The 18,294-nt window shown below is 35.0% G+C and overlaps 1 protein-coding gene across 8 annotated transcripts in view; it reads left to right on the forward strand.

The window, feature by feature from the left end:
* LOC125652816 (ral GTPase-activating protein subunit alpha-1-like) overlaps positions 1 to 18,294 on the forward strand; it is a 64,738-nt gene that overhangs the window by 44,463 nt on the left and 1,981 nt on the right. For 4 of the 8 annotated variants that reach the window (XM_056165460.1, XM_056165462.1, XM_056165464.1 and 1 more), the window contains 10 exons: positions 180 to 361; positions 648 to 665; positions 5,706 to 5,813; positions 6,581 to 6,652; positions 7,048 to 7,171; positions 8,004 to 8,159; positions 9,028 to 9,186; positions 11,071 to 11,198; positions 11,418 to 11,533; positions 11,790 to 11,900. In XM_056165460.1, coding sequence (XP_056021435.1) covers positions 180 to 361; positions 648 to 665; positions 5,706 to 5,813; positions 6,581 to 6,652; positions 7,048 to 7,171; positions 8,004 to 8,159; positions 9,028 to 9,186; positions 11,071 to 11,198; positions 11,418 to 11,533; positions 11,790 to 11,900 — 1,174 coding nt within the window. Of the gene's footprint in view, positions 1 to 179; positions 362 to 647; positions 666 to 1,606; positions 5,637 to 5,705; positions 5,814 to 6,580; positions 6,653 to 7,047; positions 7,172 to 8,003; positions 8,160 to 9,027; positions 9,187 to 11,070; positions 11,199 to 11,417; positions 11,534 to 11,789; positions 11,901 to 16,296; positions 16,318 to 18,294 lie in introns of those variants that run through there. The other 4 variants (XM_056165461.1, XM_056165466.1, XM_056165463.1 and 1 more) reach the window with 3 other exon arrangements.

Genomic DNA, 18,294 nt, shown 5'->3' on the forward strand with positions numbered 1-18,294 from the left:
CTGTTTATTGAAATTTCTAAGACCAGTCTAAAGACCCTGGATATTCTGTTGTATTGATTATTTTAAATTATAGTAATAAAGTATGACATGTTTATAGAAAATGTTGCCAGACAATGCATGTACTAAAGTGTTGAAATGTAACTTACATACAATGTAGATCTATGTACTTCTCGATGCAGATGTTGAGGTATATAGGTCACACTAGTCCGGAATGCCACCTGATTCCCGGGGAGCCACTGAATCTGGAGGCAGCCACACCTGAGGGGTTCAGTATGGAGAGTGAGGAGGCCATAAAGAGGATGGTTGTACATCAGAAGGAGAACGAGCTGAATTACTACGCCCAACACAAGGCGGACAATGGGTAAGCTATCTGTAGGAATTTCCCATTTCTGACATGTTTCTATAAATAGTCACATACAGATGTGCGAGTTAAGACTGTCGCCAATGAAAAATAGATAATGATTGATGTAGGATTTAGTCAGGTTTATTTTCAGGAAAAAATTCACGAGAAGATTACCAAACTTATATTCATAACACATTTAGATGCATTTGTGTTGCGTATTAGTAGCTTTCAGTAACGTTGCTCAGTTTACAATAGTTATTTGCATGTACTGATTTGTTTTTAATTTTTTGCCTTGGACTACCAGAAGTCTGGAGTTACAGAAGTAAGTGTTTGTTGTTCTAGGGCCAGGTGTGTAGTACTGTAACCTGTTGTCTTTTTCTGTCATCACAGAATAGATCTTTCCATAGTGCCATCAACATATAGCTATTCAGATTCACAGTACATAGCTTTGTACACCATATTACATTTAATTTTTCCATCAAAGTATTGCTTGTTTTTAAAAAAAAAATCACTATACATCATATTTAATACCTTTTTTATGCCCCATGAGATCGAGGATTAAGGGGCATATTGTTTTTGTCCTGTCATTCTGTAATTCTGTCTGAAACTTTAACCTTGCTAATGACTTTTGAACAGTAAGTGCTAGAGCTTTGATATTTCACATGAGTATTCCTTGTGACAAAACCTTTCCGTGGGTACCAACATTTTTGACCCTGTGACCTTGACCTTGTCGTTTAGCCTACTTTTTAAAAACTTTAATCTTGCTCATAACTTTTTAACGATAAGTGTTAGAGTTTTGATATTTCACATGAGTATTCCTTGTGATGAGACCTTTCCGAGGATACTAAACTTTTTGACCTTGGCATTTGACCTACTTTTTAAAAATTTGACGTTGGTCATAATTCAGAATGACAAATTTTAAAGCCATCATATTGCACATGATCATTTTTTGTGACAAATTCTTTCTACTGGTACCAAGATATTTGTCCTTGTGACCTTGGCCATCTTTGGAATTGGCCATTATCTGTGGCATTTGTGTTTCACAAACACATCTTGTTTATTTTATTGTTTTCCATCAAAGTGTAGCTTTTTTTTTTTTTTTTTAAATCTTAATACATTGTATTTCTTTTTATTCATTCACTTAACCCATCAAAATGTAGCTTTTTCAATTTGCAGTATTTTATCCTCAAATACTTTTTGCACTTTTTCAATGTTAGATATACAATTATGTACATGTAGTTATTTTAATTCATCTTCATTCAGGTTTTTTCAAATTCCTGTTATCCATGATAATTGGTAATTTTGGTGTGAATTTGCTTGTGTGAAACTATAAAGATGATGAATTTAGTAAATTTCATTGTTGATGCATTAATTAATTAAAGCTTGTGGTTTTTCTCAAAATTTTATCCTCTTTAAATGAATTACATGTATCTGTTAGTTCATACTGAAAGGAACTTTTTCAGAGTATAGGGTGAAAACCCAGGATCTGATTTTTGTTTTTGCCTGTAAAGTTGACGTCCTTCTCCATTGTATGTTAGACAGACAGTGCTATTGTGATGTGTGTTTTCTGGAAAAAGACAATTACTAATTCATGTGTATACATGTAGAGGTGTTTTGATTGGTAAATTTGAAGTGGAAATTTAAGGAAGACCTGTTTTGATCTTTAGATAGATGTAGATTAGAAAGTGTATGCTAAACAGAGGAGATTAACCAGACTTTATAGAGCTTCCTGTATACATTATTATATAAGGCTAAGTGATCAATTTTTTTTTTTTTGTATGCATTTTTTTCTAACATTTAATTCACAGAGGTTGCTCATGTTCTAAACAGAGAATGAATTGCTGAAGGATTTTAAATTCATTGTGAGACTTTAAAGAGCCATAATCAAACCCCAGTCCATGTTTTGTTTTTGTTGACAAGTTTGGTGGTGGTGTTAAGGTACAGGCACTGTCAGACAGAACATCAGACTGAGTATAATATAAACTGGAATTAAATATCAAGAAACCTATAAAGTACATCTACTGGTACATGTATGATAAAACAGTAAGGCTGGATTTTGATCAGGATTCAACAGAAATTCAGTCCCTATAATTATATATGTAGGAATTGTAAAGTAAACCATGAACTATATACACCTATTACATTTGTTTGTGTCCTGCAATAGACACTATGTAAATGTACCATGCATTGATGATAAATACAGTTCACTCAACAGATAGGCAATCATTATCATTAGGGCTGTTCCATTAAAACATATGAGGTACCCGGGGAAGGCACTTTAAAATTTGGGTAACCACTCATAGAAGTATAAAAATGTAATGAGGGACCACTCACAGAAGCAATTTCAGATAGTGCAGCACCACCCATAGAAGTGAAATAAATGTGAAATGCACTTTTTCTTTAAATTCAATATGTATGAATGACTATTTATAACCCCTGAATAGAGGTCTATTTTCAGATGTTCCCAAGCATGATAGTAAAGAGAAGAGTATCTTGGGTCTCATCACCATTCAAATAACTGGCCATCAATGAAGCTTGATCATAGAACCATCAATTTATTCTATCAAGACTGTCTTTCTTAAACACGATGAACTAAATCACTTTTATAAGTCTACCTGTTCATAAAAAGCCTAGTATTGTAAATGTTCAAAAACAACTATTAAAAGTTTTAAAATTGACTAGTATTTTGAGTATTAAAAAACAAGAAAATGTGTCTCTGCGACACTGATGTCTTAGATATTTGTTACACTACGGCTCATTGCATTGTTCACAAGGATGTTATGGAATGACAACTGGATCCTGTGATCTTAACCTTTGTAAAAAAAATAATAGGGTTCTATGTCATTCTAAAAACTATGTACCAAGTTTGATAAACAGTCATCACTGAATGAAGTTGATTTTAGAGAGTGTCCAAATGCTATAGAATAACAACAACTTCTTTGGGAAAACGATAATAAAAAGCTGAAGGACTTGATCCATTTCTGACAGTTGAAGACTTTTATATCCCTCTCCAAATTTGTGTATTTAAGGTGGTACCCAACACCCAAAGGAAATAACTCTGTAAAAATTAGCTAAACCTTTTAATTTGATTTGATATCAAATTTAGAGCATCTCAGTGATCAAAAGTTTGCTTGATGAAATTTCTATACATCTATTGAAATTATTCAAATGAAAATGTGTGGTTGAAGTTTCTTGAAATTAATATAAATTTTCCTTCATTGGTCAAAGTAGATACAGTAAGTATAAAACAAAATTTTAAAAAAATTAAATGAGCGAAATTTATGCTCATAATGGTGTTGGGTAACCCCATTAAAATCTATAATTCTGTAGTCATAGTTCAACATAAGATGACAAATACTAATATGAACAGGTAGAACAAGTTTTAATGATTGGAGAAATATTCTTTAAACTGCAACACAAAATACAGTTCTAATCTTTATACAAAAAACAGTGCACAACCAAAACTATATAGATTGTCCAAACTCTAACTTTGGCACTTTATACTCCAACATTCAGTCAATTATTTGAATTGGCATACTACACAACAATCACCGACTTTTTTACATACCAAATCACCCAGGGTGGACACAAAATTGAAAATAATGCCAATTCGAATAAGTTGCCAATTTGACAAAGACAAATTCTATAAAAGTGCCTATTCAAAAATTGGATAAAGCATTTGTCAAATTTAATTGTAATATGACTGTTCAAGAAAGGCCATTGCATATTGCTTTAAAAAAGTCACTGACTTGTGTATACATCGGTAACAAATACATTGTGTACCTAGAATTCAAAACCATGTCTATAAAATAATAGGTAAAACTAGCTGCAAATCTCTGAAATTCAATGTCACGATTTTGACTTCCTAAACTTTTGAGGGAAAAGTTTTTCCAGTGTCTCATATAAAGAAGTATCAGATATATTTCTACTTTTGATTTCCTTGTCCACAGCAACTAAAAAGTCTGCCTTAGATTTTCTTCCAGTGTGTGTTGGCTTTTGAAAGTGTGTGCAATAATACCTTTAACTCAGCAATTGTTAGTAACAATATTGGACCGTCTTTAAAACTATCTAACAATTTCTTCTGCTCTAGTTTATTTCGTTTCTTTTCTTTGACATCTTCAACATACTTCACTATTCTGTCTTCTCTTACTCCTATAAGATTACTGATATGTGCAAGATCTGAGCTTGACAATATATCTGGGTCACTCTCCATCAAATACTTTCAACTTCCGATTGTCAAGTCATTTGCATATGCCATATAAAGTAGTATTTACATCAATGGACAAGTATGGAGGCGAAAGCTATTTCGTCGGTATTGAAAAGGTTTGAATTTAATATCAAGTTAAAAACCGAACAGCAGACTGCAACAATATGATTTTCCTTTCTTTGTCAAAGTGGCTCAAGTAACTACATTTTTGCGCCGATTGTCAATGTTTAGCTTTTTTCATTAGATCCACCTACAAGATTTCGCGATAACAAGCATGGTGGAGCAGACGAAGAATTTTGCATGCTGTGCATTATAATTAATGAAAAACACCTTTATTAGACATGCCCGAGCACAAAGTTGGTACTCCTTTTGGTGTAAACAACATTTGGAACTAATACACAGAGTTTATTATCGGGTTATTCATAAAATTATTTTGCACCATTATGGAGATCCTATGGAATTGTAGCCTCATCCCGAAAACATCAGAATAAAAAAAATTGGATAGGGCTACATTATTGCAGCTAGAAAAAATCAAAAACCATTTCAATGGATCACGAGCACGTTTCGTTTTCCATTTTGGACAAGGGAGATAATCCTAATTTCCGTTCGCTATAATTTTAGAGTCAAACCGGAAACGATAACCGGATCGCGGAACCTCATCGACCGAGATAAAATGAAGACAGAAAACGGCGTTTGTTTCACATTCTACTTTCAACCCTTCCTTTCTCTTGTTGCATTCCTCTCAGTTTCGGTAAAAAAAATAAAGATTTTATCAAAACAACCACCCACAGATGCAGTTTTCTGGCAGTAGGTACCCACCATAGATGCAATTTTCTACCAATGACAAGCACCCATAGATTTTTTTTTAATTGCCGTCCCCGGGTACCTCATATGTTTTAATGGAACAGCCCTTAGTAACATTCACAAGATAGAGCAACCTTAAATTCATGTATCATGATGTAAAGAAGTTTTATTACTGTGTTATAAACTAACCTATCTTCCAGGATATGATGGTACATGACAATTTATTTTGCATATCAAGAAAAAAATGCAATTACATGTATATGGATAATTACTAATTGAAAAGGATTTTGAAAGATTTTTTTATGGATATTTGTATTGATTAAAATTGTGTACATTTTTCTCTTCTTGCAGCATGTTAGCCAAGCCCCAGGTGCCCAGCGAGGCAGAGGAGGCAATGCCTCCATTCCAGATGTGTAGGATGATGCTGGATCAGCTTGGCCTGTTGGCATGGGAACAAAGGTAAGGCACTCTGTTCTATAGTAATGGAGTGTGTCAGCAGAAGAGTCACATTTAAGCATGTGTAAGATATGTAGGTGTAAGTGCACTTGTGTGTGTTAAGTGACAGTTTTGTACATCAGATGGAGTGATAGTCTTGTACATCAGATTAAGTGACAGTCTTGTACATCAGATTCAGTGACAGTCTTGTACATCAGATTAAGTGACAGTTTTGTACATCAGATTGACAGTTTTGTACATCAGATTAAGTGACAGTCTTGTACATCAGATTAAGTGACAGTTTTGTACATCAGATTAAGTGATATAGTCTTGTACATCAGATTGAGTGACAGTCTTGTACATCAGATTAAGTGACAGTATTGTACATCAGATTAAGTGACAGTTTTGTACATAAGTGACAGTTTTGTACATCAGATAAAGTGACAGTTTTGTACATCAGATTAAGTGACAGTTTTGTACATCAGATTAAGTGACAGTCTTGTACATCAGATTAAGTGACAGTCTTGTACATCAGATTGACAGTTTTGTACATCAGATTAAGTGACAGTCTTGTACATCAGATTAAGTGACAGTATTGTACATCAGATTGATTGACAGTTTTGTACATCAGATTGAGTGACAGTCTTGTACATCAGATTGAGTGACAGTTTTGTACATCAGATTGAGTGACAGTCTTGTACATCAGATTGAGTGACAGTCTTGTACATCAGATTGAGTGTAATTGCACCTGACAGTCTTGTACAGTACTTTGTATGCCTGTCTAATTCCAGATGCCATTTTGACCTTCTGAGGAAGAGTGATAAACTTCTGAGGGAACTAAAAAACCTGGACAATCAGAAATGGTGTGTAATTTTTTCATTGCTAGACCTGTGAATGAAATAGAATCAAAAGTAGGAACAAAGTGACAATATTGTTAGATTAAATTGTACATGAATTCACTCATGGAATACTTTAGATTAAATTGTACATGAATTCACTCATGGAATACTTTGGTTTGAATTGGTTTAATTTTGGAGTACTTTGGTTTTCACTTTGTCACTGGAAGGAGATACAAGTATATATAGCTCATGAGAGTGAGTGACTGTGTAACACGAATATAGATATAAAGTACATCGGGTTTGATGTCCATGTTTATAAATACACATATGCCTAGTTATCAGGCGATGCTCCGGTTTGCAGTGTTTTTGTTTCTTCTGCATCATGTACAACAATACAGAAAATATTCCTATTTTTGCAGTCGAGAGACCCACAAGTTTGCTGTTATATATGTGGCTGAAGGTCAAGAAGACAAGAACTCGATTCTCTCAAACTGTGGTGGAAGTAAAGCTTTTGAGGACTTTGTATCTGGTCTGGGATGGGAGGTAACTTAGTTTCCTTTGGAATTTCATTTTTTATTAGTGTTTAAAAGATGCACTCATTGTGCCATCACCACACTACACTCCTAGTGTACATGCAGGATTTTGAATCTGATTTTTCAAGTGACAGTTAATGCTCATTGGCCTCTAATAAATCTTTTTGAATGTTTGTTTGAAGTTAAAGGAAAACTGTGAATACTGCATGTGTTTTTATTTTAATGTGTCTAACATTTGGTACAATCTTTGTTTATGCACAATTTGATGTCATCATAATTTAGTGCTTCTTCTGTGTATGAAGTGGGATGATTAGAGATTTCTGTATTCTGGTGCAGCCATAAATTAGCAATCTTTTGTCGTTACCAAAGACACTGAAATATAAATCCCTCTGAAATATAAATCCCTCTAAAACATCTCTGCCTACAGCGTTGAACCAGGGAAATATAAATCCCGCTAAAACATGTCCGCCTACAGTGTTGTACCAGGGAAATATAAATCCCGCTAAAATATCTCCGCCTACAGTGTTGTACCAGGGAAATATGAATCCCGTTGAAATATCTCCACCTACAGTGTTGTACCAGGGAAATATGAATCCCATTGAAATATCTCCACCTACAGTGTTGTACCAGGGAAATATGAATCCCATTGAAATATCTCCACCTACAGTGTTGTACCAGGTTTTGGCTATGTGGTGCAATGGTTATCACGGAATTTTGCTTCAGTTTAAAATTTTTGTACAAGAAAACGATCTTTACTTCTGGATGCCAAGGCTGGTCTTTCTGATGCTGCCTTATAATTTAATGTAGAAACATGTTGTAGTTTTTTTTTTATATTATTAAAGGTGGACCTAGAAACTCACCAAGGTTTTCTTGGGGGACTTCAGCAAAACCGGACCACAGGAGATACAGCACCATACTACGCAACATCACTCACAGAATGTATATTTCATGTCTCTACAAGGATGCCATCCGGCACAGACGACGCAATGCATATAAAGGTATTACCCAACCGAATTATGTAGGATTGTTTTAGTGAGTTATTGATATAGATGATGACCCAACCGAATTATGTAGGATTGTTTTAGATAGTGAGTTATTGATATAAATGATGACCCAACTGAATTATGTAGGATTGTTTTAGATAGTGAGTTATTGATATAAATGATGACCCAACCGAATTATGTAGGATTGTTTTAGATAGTGAGTTATTGATATAAATGATGACCCAACCGAATTATGTAGGATTGTTTTAGATAGTGAGTTATTGATATTATAAATGGTGACCCAACTGAATTATGTAGGATTGTTTTAGATAGTGAGTTATAGATATAAATGGTGACCCAACTGAATTATGTAGGATTGTTTTAGATAGTGAGTTATTGATATAAATGATGACCCAACCGAATTATGTAGGATTGTTTTAGATAGTGAGTTATTGATATAAATGATGACCCAACCGAATTATGTAGGATTGTTTTAGATAGTGAGTTATTGATATTATAAATGGTGACCCAACTGAATTATGTAGGATTGTTTTAGATAGTGAGTTATTGATATTATAAATGGTGACCCAACTGAATTATGTAGGATTGTTTTAGATAGTGAGTTATAGATATAAATGGTGACCCAACTGAATTATGTAGGATTGTTTTAGATAGTGAGTTATTGATATAAATGATGACCCAACTGAATTATGTAGGATTGTTTTAGATAGTGAGTTATAGATATAAATGGTGACCCAACTGAATTATGTAGGATTGTTTTAGATAGTGAGTTATTGATATAAATGATGACACTGTGTGCTTAGGTATGTATTGAATGTTAATTGTCATGCTCGCATGTGAACAGATCCTATTGCTCTTGCAGATGAGACATTTAGGTAATGACGAAATTCATATTGTATGGTCGGAGCATACGAGAGACTACAGACGAGGAATTATTCCTACAGAGTTTGGGGATGTCCTCATTATCATCTATCCACTACCCTCCGGGCTGTACCGAATCGAGATTAACAAAAAGGCAGAGGTAACGCTTGTTTTTATGGATATTCTTGTTGGTGACCTTTCAGTGAAGAACGTAACTGCTACAAAATTCACCATCAGTAACTTTAGTTTCACATCTTGTTGAACTCTAAAGCTCTTTTTATCATTGTGATCTGTGTTATATAACTATAATTCCATTTATGGCCGTTAACTAACATTGAATTTAAACCTAACTATAAGAGGGTTGTTAGTAAGTTATTTAGACATTCACAATTATTAATTGAAGAATAAATAGATCGCATGAAAAAAATTATCAAAATTTAATGGTTCTAAAATTGTACAGGTGTGCAAACTTTCTGTAGGATTGGTAATTATACCCCCCCCCCCTCCCCCCCGCAACAAGTTGTGGGGGGGTATACTGGAATCAGGTTTTCCGTCTGTAGACGCAATGGTTTCCGGGCTCTAAAGCATTATCCTTTCCACTTACCGTCACCATATCATACATATGGACTACCCATGGGATGAAGATGTTCCCTATCGATTTTGGGGTCAAACGGTCAAAGGTCACGTGCACTGGATATTGAAGTAGCAATATGGTTCGGTTTGTCATGCCATTTCTTTTTTACACTCAGAAAAGAGGTAGTTTATACCTATTACCAACACCCTTTGGGAGATTGGGGGTAAGCGGGGGGTATTCTTAGTGAGCATTGCTCACAGTACCTCTTGTTATTCATGATTGTGCGGGTTAATTCACCTTTAGTACCTGGTAGCATTATCACAATGTTATTTGACATTGGTTTTATATACTGTATTGCATCGTTACTCCCGTGGGGATCCTGGTTAGAATAGGTCATCAGTACCCCTTTTTTGTCGAAAGAGGCAATTAAGGGGGCGGTCCTTCAGATGAGACCGCAAAAGTTTAGGTCACAGCAGGTGTGGCATGATGAAGATCCTTTCCTGCTCAAAGGCCATGAGCACTGAGAGTAGGCCTAAATTTTGCAGCCTTTCACTGGAAATGGTGACGTTTCCATATGAGTGAAAAATTCTTGAGAGAGAGACATTAAACAATATACAACCAACCAGCCTTTTCAATTCAAAGTCAAGTCTGTCCAAAAAACTTCAGAGATCCGATGTGCACAAATTTACTTCATTCTTAAATTTTCAGTTGGTGCTTTGTGTCCTTTGATATCCCTCGCAGCCTGGCCTGCGTCGTTTTTATGGCATTGAAAACCTACGATGTCTGCTCTTTAAAAAGACGCATTCCAACTCGTCTGTGAATCCAATTGTTTAAGCATTCTAGACAGCATTCTCTCTATTTGGGATAACAAATTATCAACAAACTGTTTATGCCACCTGTAAATTAATGCCTGGGACACTTTTCTTCAATTTTTTATTTGCTCCTACAATTTCTTCATCTGTACAGGCGTTCTTACGAGTTCAACAGATTATCATGAATGAGTGCCCTACCATCAATATCTACTATGTTTGACTTATGGGATTGAATTCTGGTTACCTGTGGGAGATGCTGACTTTTCCCTGTTATTCATAGAGCATAATTTTTAATTCTTTCACAGAATGACACCATATTGACGAAATTCAAAACTTTTTCATTTTCTGTCAATTGTATTAATTATGGTCCAAGTAGTGCAAGCTATCATTTTGATGCCTTAGTAATCAGAGATTCGGGGGGATATACATATAGCTTTTGGTCTGTCCACATGTCTGTCTGCAAAAACTTTCAACCATGGCCATGTCTATTGATAGGGGGGTGATGGGGTATTCATATTTTTAATGAGATAGCAATTGTCATCTATTGATAGAGAAACTTTTCTTAACAGCCCTCATTCATTTATACATATCATATTTTTGATGTTTAACTGGTACTCTTTAACAGTGATACAGTAAGTACTTTTTACATCGTGTATAGGTGCCTTACTTTGGGCCGCTGTTTGATGGTGCAATATTGGACAGGAAGGTGCTACCTGGTCTAGTCAGATCCACAGCGATCAGTGCTAGTCGAGTCAAGCGATCCCTGCTGCCATTCTATCATTCATTGTATCCTTTTGTAGACATATTACAGTGTATATATCAAACATGTTTCATTGAAATATTAATGTAAATAGTATGTGTCATGAAGGTTTCATAATGCAACTCATTCGATTACAGGAATAAGAGATTAAGGTATGCAGTGGATGTGAAATTATTTTGTGGTGGTCTTTAGAGTTCAGTCACAATCTGATATAATGAATTGTGTGATTACTTAACTCTGGACAGTTATGAGGAACGAGCCAAGAACTTCGAGACTGTGATACAGCAGCATGTTGATTTCACAATGTTTGAAGACTTTGCTGCTAATGTCTTTGCACCGGTTCTTCCTCAGAATGCTATGAGTAAGTTTTAAACCAATCAAATAAAAATTAGATGTTACATCTGCTCGCATACTCGCTCACATAAGAAAAAAAAGATCATAAGTTCTCTGCAAGTTTGAAAGTGTCAGTACTCTGCTTTGATGAATATGTGGAGGGCTAACTGGTGAGTTCTATGTTACAAATAGCAAGTGAATGTTGTATATATGATACATGCAAACTGATTTCCAAGGTCAAGTCCGTTTTTAGATTTTGTCAGCCAGATCTTGTGTGTTTACAGTTATGGACCAGTCCCAGGACCTTAGTGTCACTGCCAGCATGATCTCAATTGACCAATCACAGAGCAGTGCTGGGGAGCAGGTGTCCCCTGCCATGCCCCGACAGAGCAGAGGTAGGAAAGCCCAGTCTGCCCTCTGGCACAAGGGCAAGGAGAATCTGGTTTTCTACTGAGTTACCTCCCTTTGTTTAGTTTGTTATGTTGGACTGCTATACACGGGCTGTTGATCAGCAACATGGATTATTACAAAGACTAATAGTTCATTAAAGTCAAACTAACATATTGTGGTTTTTTTAGTCTCTTCATGAAGTTTGAAAATTATCATGACTAGAACTGAGTTTGGAAATCTGAAATGCAAATATCTGGATTAAGTATAAGGATTCATAACTAGAAGATAAACTTCCAAACTCAGTTGTTGTTGGATCTTCATTAAGACTGATATTCAGAACAGGCATTGAATGTTAAAGCATGAGGTGTGCCTAACCAGACTGTGTTGCATTCAGTAATCAATATAGGGTATTCCATTTTGTTTTCCTTTGAACAATTAGTAACAAAAATATAATCATATGAAATGAACATTAGAAACAGCTAGCTCTGTGGAATGAATTAATTCACTGCACTGAACATCCTAATTTTCTGAATTGATGTAAAACTGTAAGAACTGCTTACATCTACATGATCTAGATAATGCAAAAAAGTGAGCATTAAATACATTTTTAGATCTGAAATGTGGAGAAGTCTGTAAATGATTACGAGCGGTGATTTTAATATTTTGGGTAGAAAAGCTAGGAATTGAAATGTGTATCAATTCCACTTTTATTTGGATTGGAAATATGTTGCTGTGCTTATTATTTGATTGGGTGTTTGCTTTATGTGGGATTTATATCGGTGTACAATCCTGATCATTTGATTGGATGCTCACTATATCGGTGTACAATCCCGATCATTTGATTGGATGCTCACTTGACGAGAGGACCAGTTTGGGAGGAGTGATAATAGTTTCTGCTGGACAGTGGTAAGTATGGCATGATGCTTGCATGAGATGTTGTGGCTGGAGAAACCAGGGACTTATTTTAAGAATCCTTACTAACAGCTGTTTGCTACTATTAGACTTTGTAGTGTCTGTTTTTGCTTGTTCCATAGTGTCATGTGTAGTCTGTTAGGTTGTGTTTGTTTAAGATGGATGAACTTGCTATGCAGCATGACCCTCCACTGCATCAGAAACAGATTCTCCAGACTAAGGGCTCTTTTATTTGTGATAATTATTGTTGTCTTTTCAGCTTTATCAATGTAAGGATGTATACTATAGTATGTTTTTCACAATCTCGGGAGTTATTTCAGCGGCAGTGTGTTCATGTGGTAGAATCTTCATGACTGAAGTTCTATGTACTTCTCTACTATTAAATACCAACTGCCAGGTTTACATTTGAAAACTAGTGTTTTAAAGTGCCTTTTCCTGCTATCTTGTGAAAAAAGCATGTAGCATTTTGAATTAGTCCATTCCATTTACATATCATATCTTGTTATTCAGTAGAAGTTCTGTATTGGTGACTACTGTTAAACTTGTATCTCTTGAAAAAAAATGTTGCCATTAACAGAAAAAAAATTGTTAGGTGTCTACTATTTTATATTAGTCTTTCTGTCCATTTACTGTTTTCTTCATCTTCTATTAGCGGATCTGTATTACGATTTTGTGCCAAGGACAAGGGAGGTCACTCCTCAATCCATATGATACTAGTACTTGGAATAAGAATGTTTTGCTAAGTTTATTTTTATGACAAATCATGAAATGGAATGGAAATTGAAGAGTCAGTGTGTTTACTGGTTAGCTACAAGTAATTAGATTTGACCCTTTTGCACTTCAAGTTAAAATAAATTCACATTTGATATAGCAACCAACATGAGTAATCCGAACATTAAATCATCTTTAAAAGTACAACAAATTAATGGTATTTAATGGACTAGACAAAAATCATTGTCGCTAGACAAAAATATACAAATAGTGGAAGTTTATATTTACTGATTTTGACCTTTATGCACTTGAAAAGTAATTTCCTACTTTGAAACTTAAAAGGTAATGAAAAGAAAAGTTTGATGTAATTTTTAGCTCACCTGAGTCCGTTGTCTTGTCGTAGGCGTAAAATTCTCATCTTCTTCTCCAGAACCACCAGGTCAATTTCAACCAAACTTGATACAAAGCATCCTTGGGTGAGGGGCTTTCAAGTCTGTTCAAATTAAGGGCCATTCAAAGGGGAGATAATCACAAAAATGCAAAAATAGGGTGGGGGTCATTTAAAATTATTCTTCTCAAGAACCAATGGGCCAGAAGACCTGAGATTTACATGAAAGCTTCCTGACATAGTGCAGATTCAAGTTTTTTCAAATCTTGGCCCCCGGGGGTAGGTTGGGGCCACAATAGGGGATCAAAGTTTTACAAGCAAATATATAGGGAAAATCTTTTAAAAATGTTCTTCTCAAGAACCACTGGGCTTGGAAGGTAGAAATTTACATGAAAGCCTCCTGACATTGTGCAGATTCCAGTTTGTTTAAATCATGGCCCCCAGGGGTAGGATGGGGCCACAATAGGGGATCGAATTTTTACATACTAACAAATAAAGAAAATCTTTTGATATGGGTCAAGGTAACCCAGGTGAGCGATGTGGCCCATGGGCCTCTTGTTTTATTTTTTAATCTGATGGAATTTCATATGATATACATCAATGATTAGATTGGAAAAGGAAACATGGGGAAGGGGTCAATGATGAACTGTTTTATATGGAGAACTACACAATAGGAATGTTTGGTCATTGTTAGATACCACAGACTTCTAAATATTTGCTTAGTATACATTGAGAGTTCAATAAATTAGAATTGTGTTTCATTAATATACAATGTAATGAAATTAAATATATCTTGTGCTATCAGTTTTTTCTTTGTTGAAATAGGAAGGGTAAATAAATAGCAATAATTCTTAACAAATTCTATGCACATGTTTGGGTTTTACTGATAACTTTCTACCTATAAAGACCCTCCTTAAAAATTGTAAATAATTCTAATGCTATTTAATTCTAGTTTTTGGTTTGGAATGGTGACATTTTTGGTGGTTTCAGAATGTATTTATAGTACCAAAATAAAATTGTGTTAGACATTTATGAAATTTACCAAAACTAGGAGGAGTGACACCCCCTGCTTTCCCTCCTGAAGAAAAATTCAACATAAGATGTGCTTGTCACTTTCATCAAGGATCTTGTCAGTTTTACGAAGAAAGTCTGTTGTCTAGTGTCTTCAATATGGAGTACTTTTTAGCTCACCTGAACCGAAGGTTCAAGTGAGCTTTTCTGATCACATTTTGTCCGTCATCAGTCTGTCTGTCCGTCTATCTGTCTGTGAACTTTTCACATTTTCGACTTCTTCTCCAGAACCACTTGGCCAATTTCAACCAAACTTGGCCAAAAGCATCCTTTGGTGAAGGGCTTTCAAGTTTGTTCAAATGAAGGGCCATGTCCCTTTCAAAGGGGAGATAATCACAAAAGTGCAAAAATAGGGTGGGGTCATTTAAAAATCTTCTCAAGAACCACTGGGCCAGAAGAGCTGAAATTTACATGAAAAATTTCTGACATAGTGCAGATTCAAGTTTGTTCAAATCATGGCCCCCGGGGGTAGGATGGGGCCACAAGGGGGGATCAAAGTTTTACATACAAATATATAGGGAAAATCTTCTTCTCAAGAACCATTGAGCCAGAAAAGCTGATTTTTACATGAAAACTTTCTGACATTGTGCAGATTCAAGTTTGTTCAAATCATGGCCCCCGGGGGTAGGATGGGGCCACAAGTGTGGGGGGGGGGGGGTCAAAGTTTTACATACAAATATAGGGAAAATCTTTAAAAATCTTCTTCTCAAGAACCATTGCGCCAAAGAAGTTGACATTTAAATGAAAGCTTTCGGACATAGTGTAGATTCAAGTTTGCAAAAATCACGGCCTCCAGGGGTAGTTGGGGCCATAATAGGGACTAAGGTTTTACATGCAAATATATATGGAAAGTCTTCAGATATGGTCCAAGGTGACTCAGGTGAGCGATGTGGCCCATGGGCCTCTTGTTGGTAGTTGCTTTGATTTTAAAATGAATGAATATGACAATTGTGTGCAATAATGAAAACACGATTATGTTCATACATTAATTCAAAGCAAGATATTGATAATGATTGTGTTCATGACAAAGAAATTTGCTTCTTGTGAAACGTTTATGCTTGTCCCTGGCATTGAGTGATATTGTTCCCTCCTTTTGTGTCCAGGAATCCAGATACACAAATGACTACATCTAGATGTTTTTGAAGAGGTTTGAAAGCACTCTGTGTTGTTGTCTGTGTATTGATGTGTCACACTGGTATTGTGATAGAACTCCGTATAGTGGGTCTGTTTTATATCAGCACATTTTAAACTGCTTGGTGTACATGTTTGATGTTATTAAATTCTGTCATTGAGTGTCACATGTTCTGCCTGTTTCTCAGCCTGACAGGACACGCCACCTGGTGAGTCAATCTGCATGTTTTAGGCTCATTGTCTGTTCCTCCTTCCTGTTCATGTTTGTCTTTATATTTTAAAATTAACTTTTTTTTTTCATGTCTGTTTTAATTAATGTTATTTTATGCTTACAAACAGTGAAGTACTTGTGAAGGGTATGCTTTTATTCAAATATACTGAGTCCAGTGGGTAAAATTGAGGTGTCTTGCATTATGGGAATTGTAAGCCATATTTTATCTTTATGATGTCATGCTTATGGATTGGTATCGGGACATCTCGCCCCCAAGACAACTCACCCTCAAGACAACTCGCCCCATCTTCGGGACAACTCGCCCACAAGACAACTCTCTTGAGATAACTCGTCCCCTGATATCAAACATGTTTACAATTATTATTTTTGGTCCAAGAGGTGTATTGGCAAAAATTAATAAATTTCTTATAGATAGTATATACATCACAGACAAAAAGACATGTTCACATAAACACCAAAGTCCATGTCTTTTTATGCAAGACAATTTTTTTTTAGTGAAAATCCAGTGTTTTGGTTCAGTAAATTCATCATCACTTTTATGTACATGTAGAATATATAATTTCAGCAGAAACGAATTAGCGTTTGGTAGGGCGAGTATTTAAAGCTTGGTCTACTGCAGATGTAGTATAATTATCAATAATCTGTTGTTAAGTCTAATTGTTTGATTTTCCCCAAGCTGTTTTATATTTACTTCAAACGTTAAGGTACTCATCATTAGAGTACTTTTCACTTTGAAATCGCCGCGTAAAAAGAATCAGTAAAGCAAAGCCTTTATAAAATTTCTAAAATGGGAATTTTATGATTTTTCAACGGGAATTAGTTGAGAAACGCATTAAAAGATAATTACATGGATCAGAATACTCATGCTTCACATTACACTTAGGTAGTGTACAGTGTACATACTGTGTCAATAAAAAAAGAAAACACACACACACACCTCCCTAAAAAACCCAAATTTTTCTCAGTATTGGAGACATTTAATCAATTACCTGAAGATCAGTAAATATAATTTTCCTAGCCAATTGAATTATGAAAAATATAATTTTTCCTGAAATGCACTAATTAAATATGTGTATAATTCTATTAGAATTTACCATTCGTGTGAAAGTATGAAATAAAAAGATGCATCTTTATAGAGTTAAAAGTGTAAATTTTTGTACAATTACACACACACACACACACAAAATAAAAATAAAATGTGATAATATATTTATATATGTATAATATTAGGGGTGAGTTGTCTCAAGAAAAGGGGAGACTTGTCCCGAGAGAGGGCGAGTTGTCCTGAGAGGGGGTGAGTTGTCTTTGGGGCGAGTTGTCCAGCATTCTATGGATTAATAGGTTATACATGTAGGTCCATATTCTGCTAGTGGGCTACATGTAAAATACCTAGGTACATATAATGTAAACTACCTATATGTATTATGTGTGAAATACATAGGTATACATACACTTCAAATACCTGGGTATGTATATCTATTACATGTTAAATACCACAAACATGTATTACATGTCAAATACCTTGTATATACACATGTACAGCTTGTATGCATTACGTGGACTCTAAATGGTAGAAACACATTTAAGGAGAGGCATTTCAAGTTTTAAGAACTTGTGTCCAATCCTATTGTCTTCAATATATTGACAGTAAAATGATTATGTTCATATATTGACAGTAAAATGATTATGTTCGATATATTGACATTAAAATGATTATGTTCAATATATTGACAGAAAAATGATTATGTTCAATATATTGACAGTAAAATGATTAGGTTCAATATATTGAGTAGGTTCAATATATTGACAGTAAAATGATTAGGTTCAATATATTGACAGTAAAATGATTATGTTCAATTCAATTAACGAAACTCTAGCAAAAAACTGATTTATATAGAGCTATTCCCCTTGTGGTTTCACTTCAACATTTTAGTCTGTTAGATATGTGATTGAG

Source organism: Ostrea edulis, chromosome 5, assembly GCF_947568905.1.
Source record: "Ostrea edulis chromosome 5, xbOstEdul1.1, whole genome shotgun sequence".
NCBI lineage: Eukaryota > Metazoa > Mollusca > Bivalvia > Ostreida > Ostreidae > Ostrea > Ostrea edulis.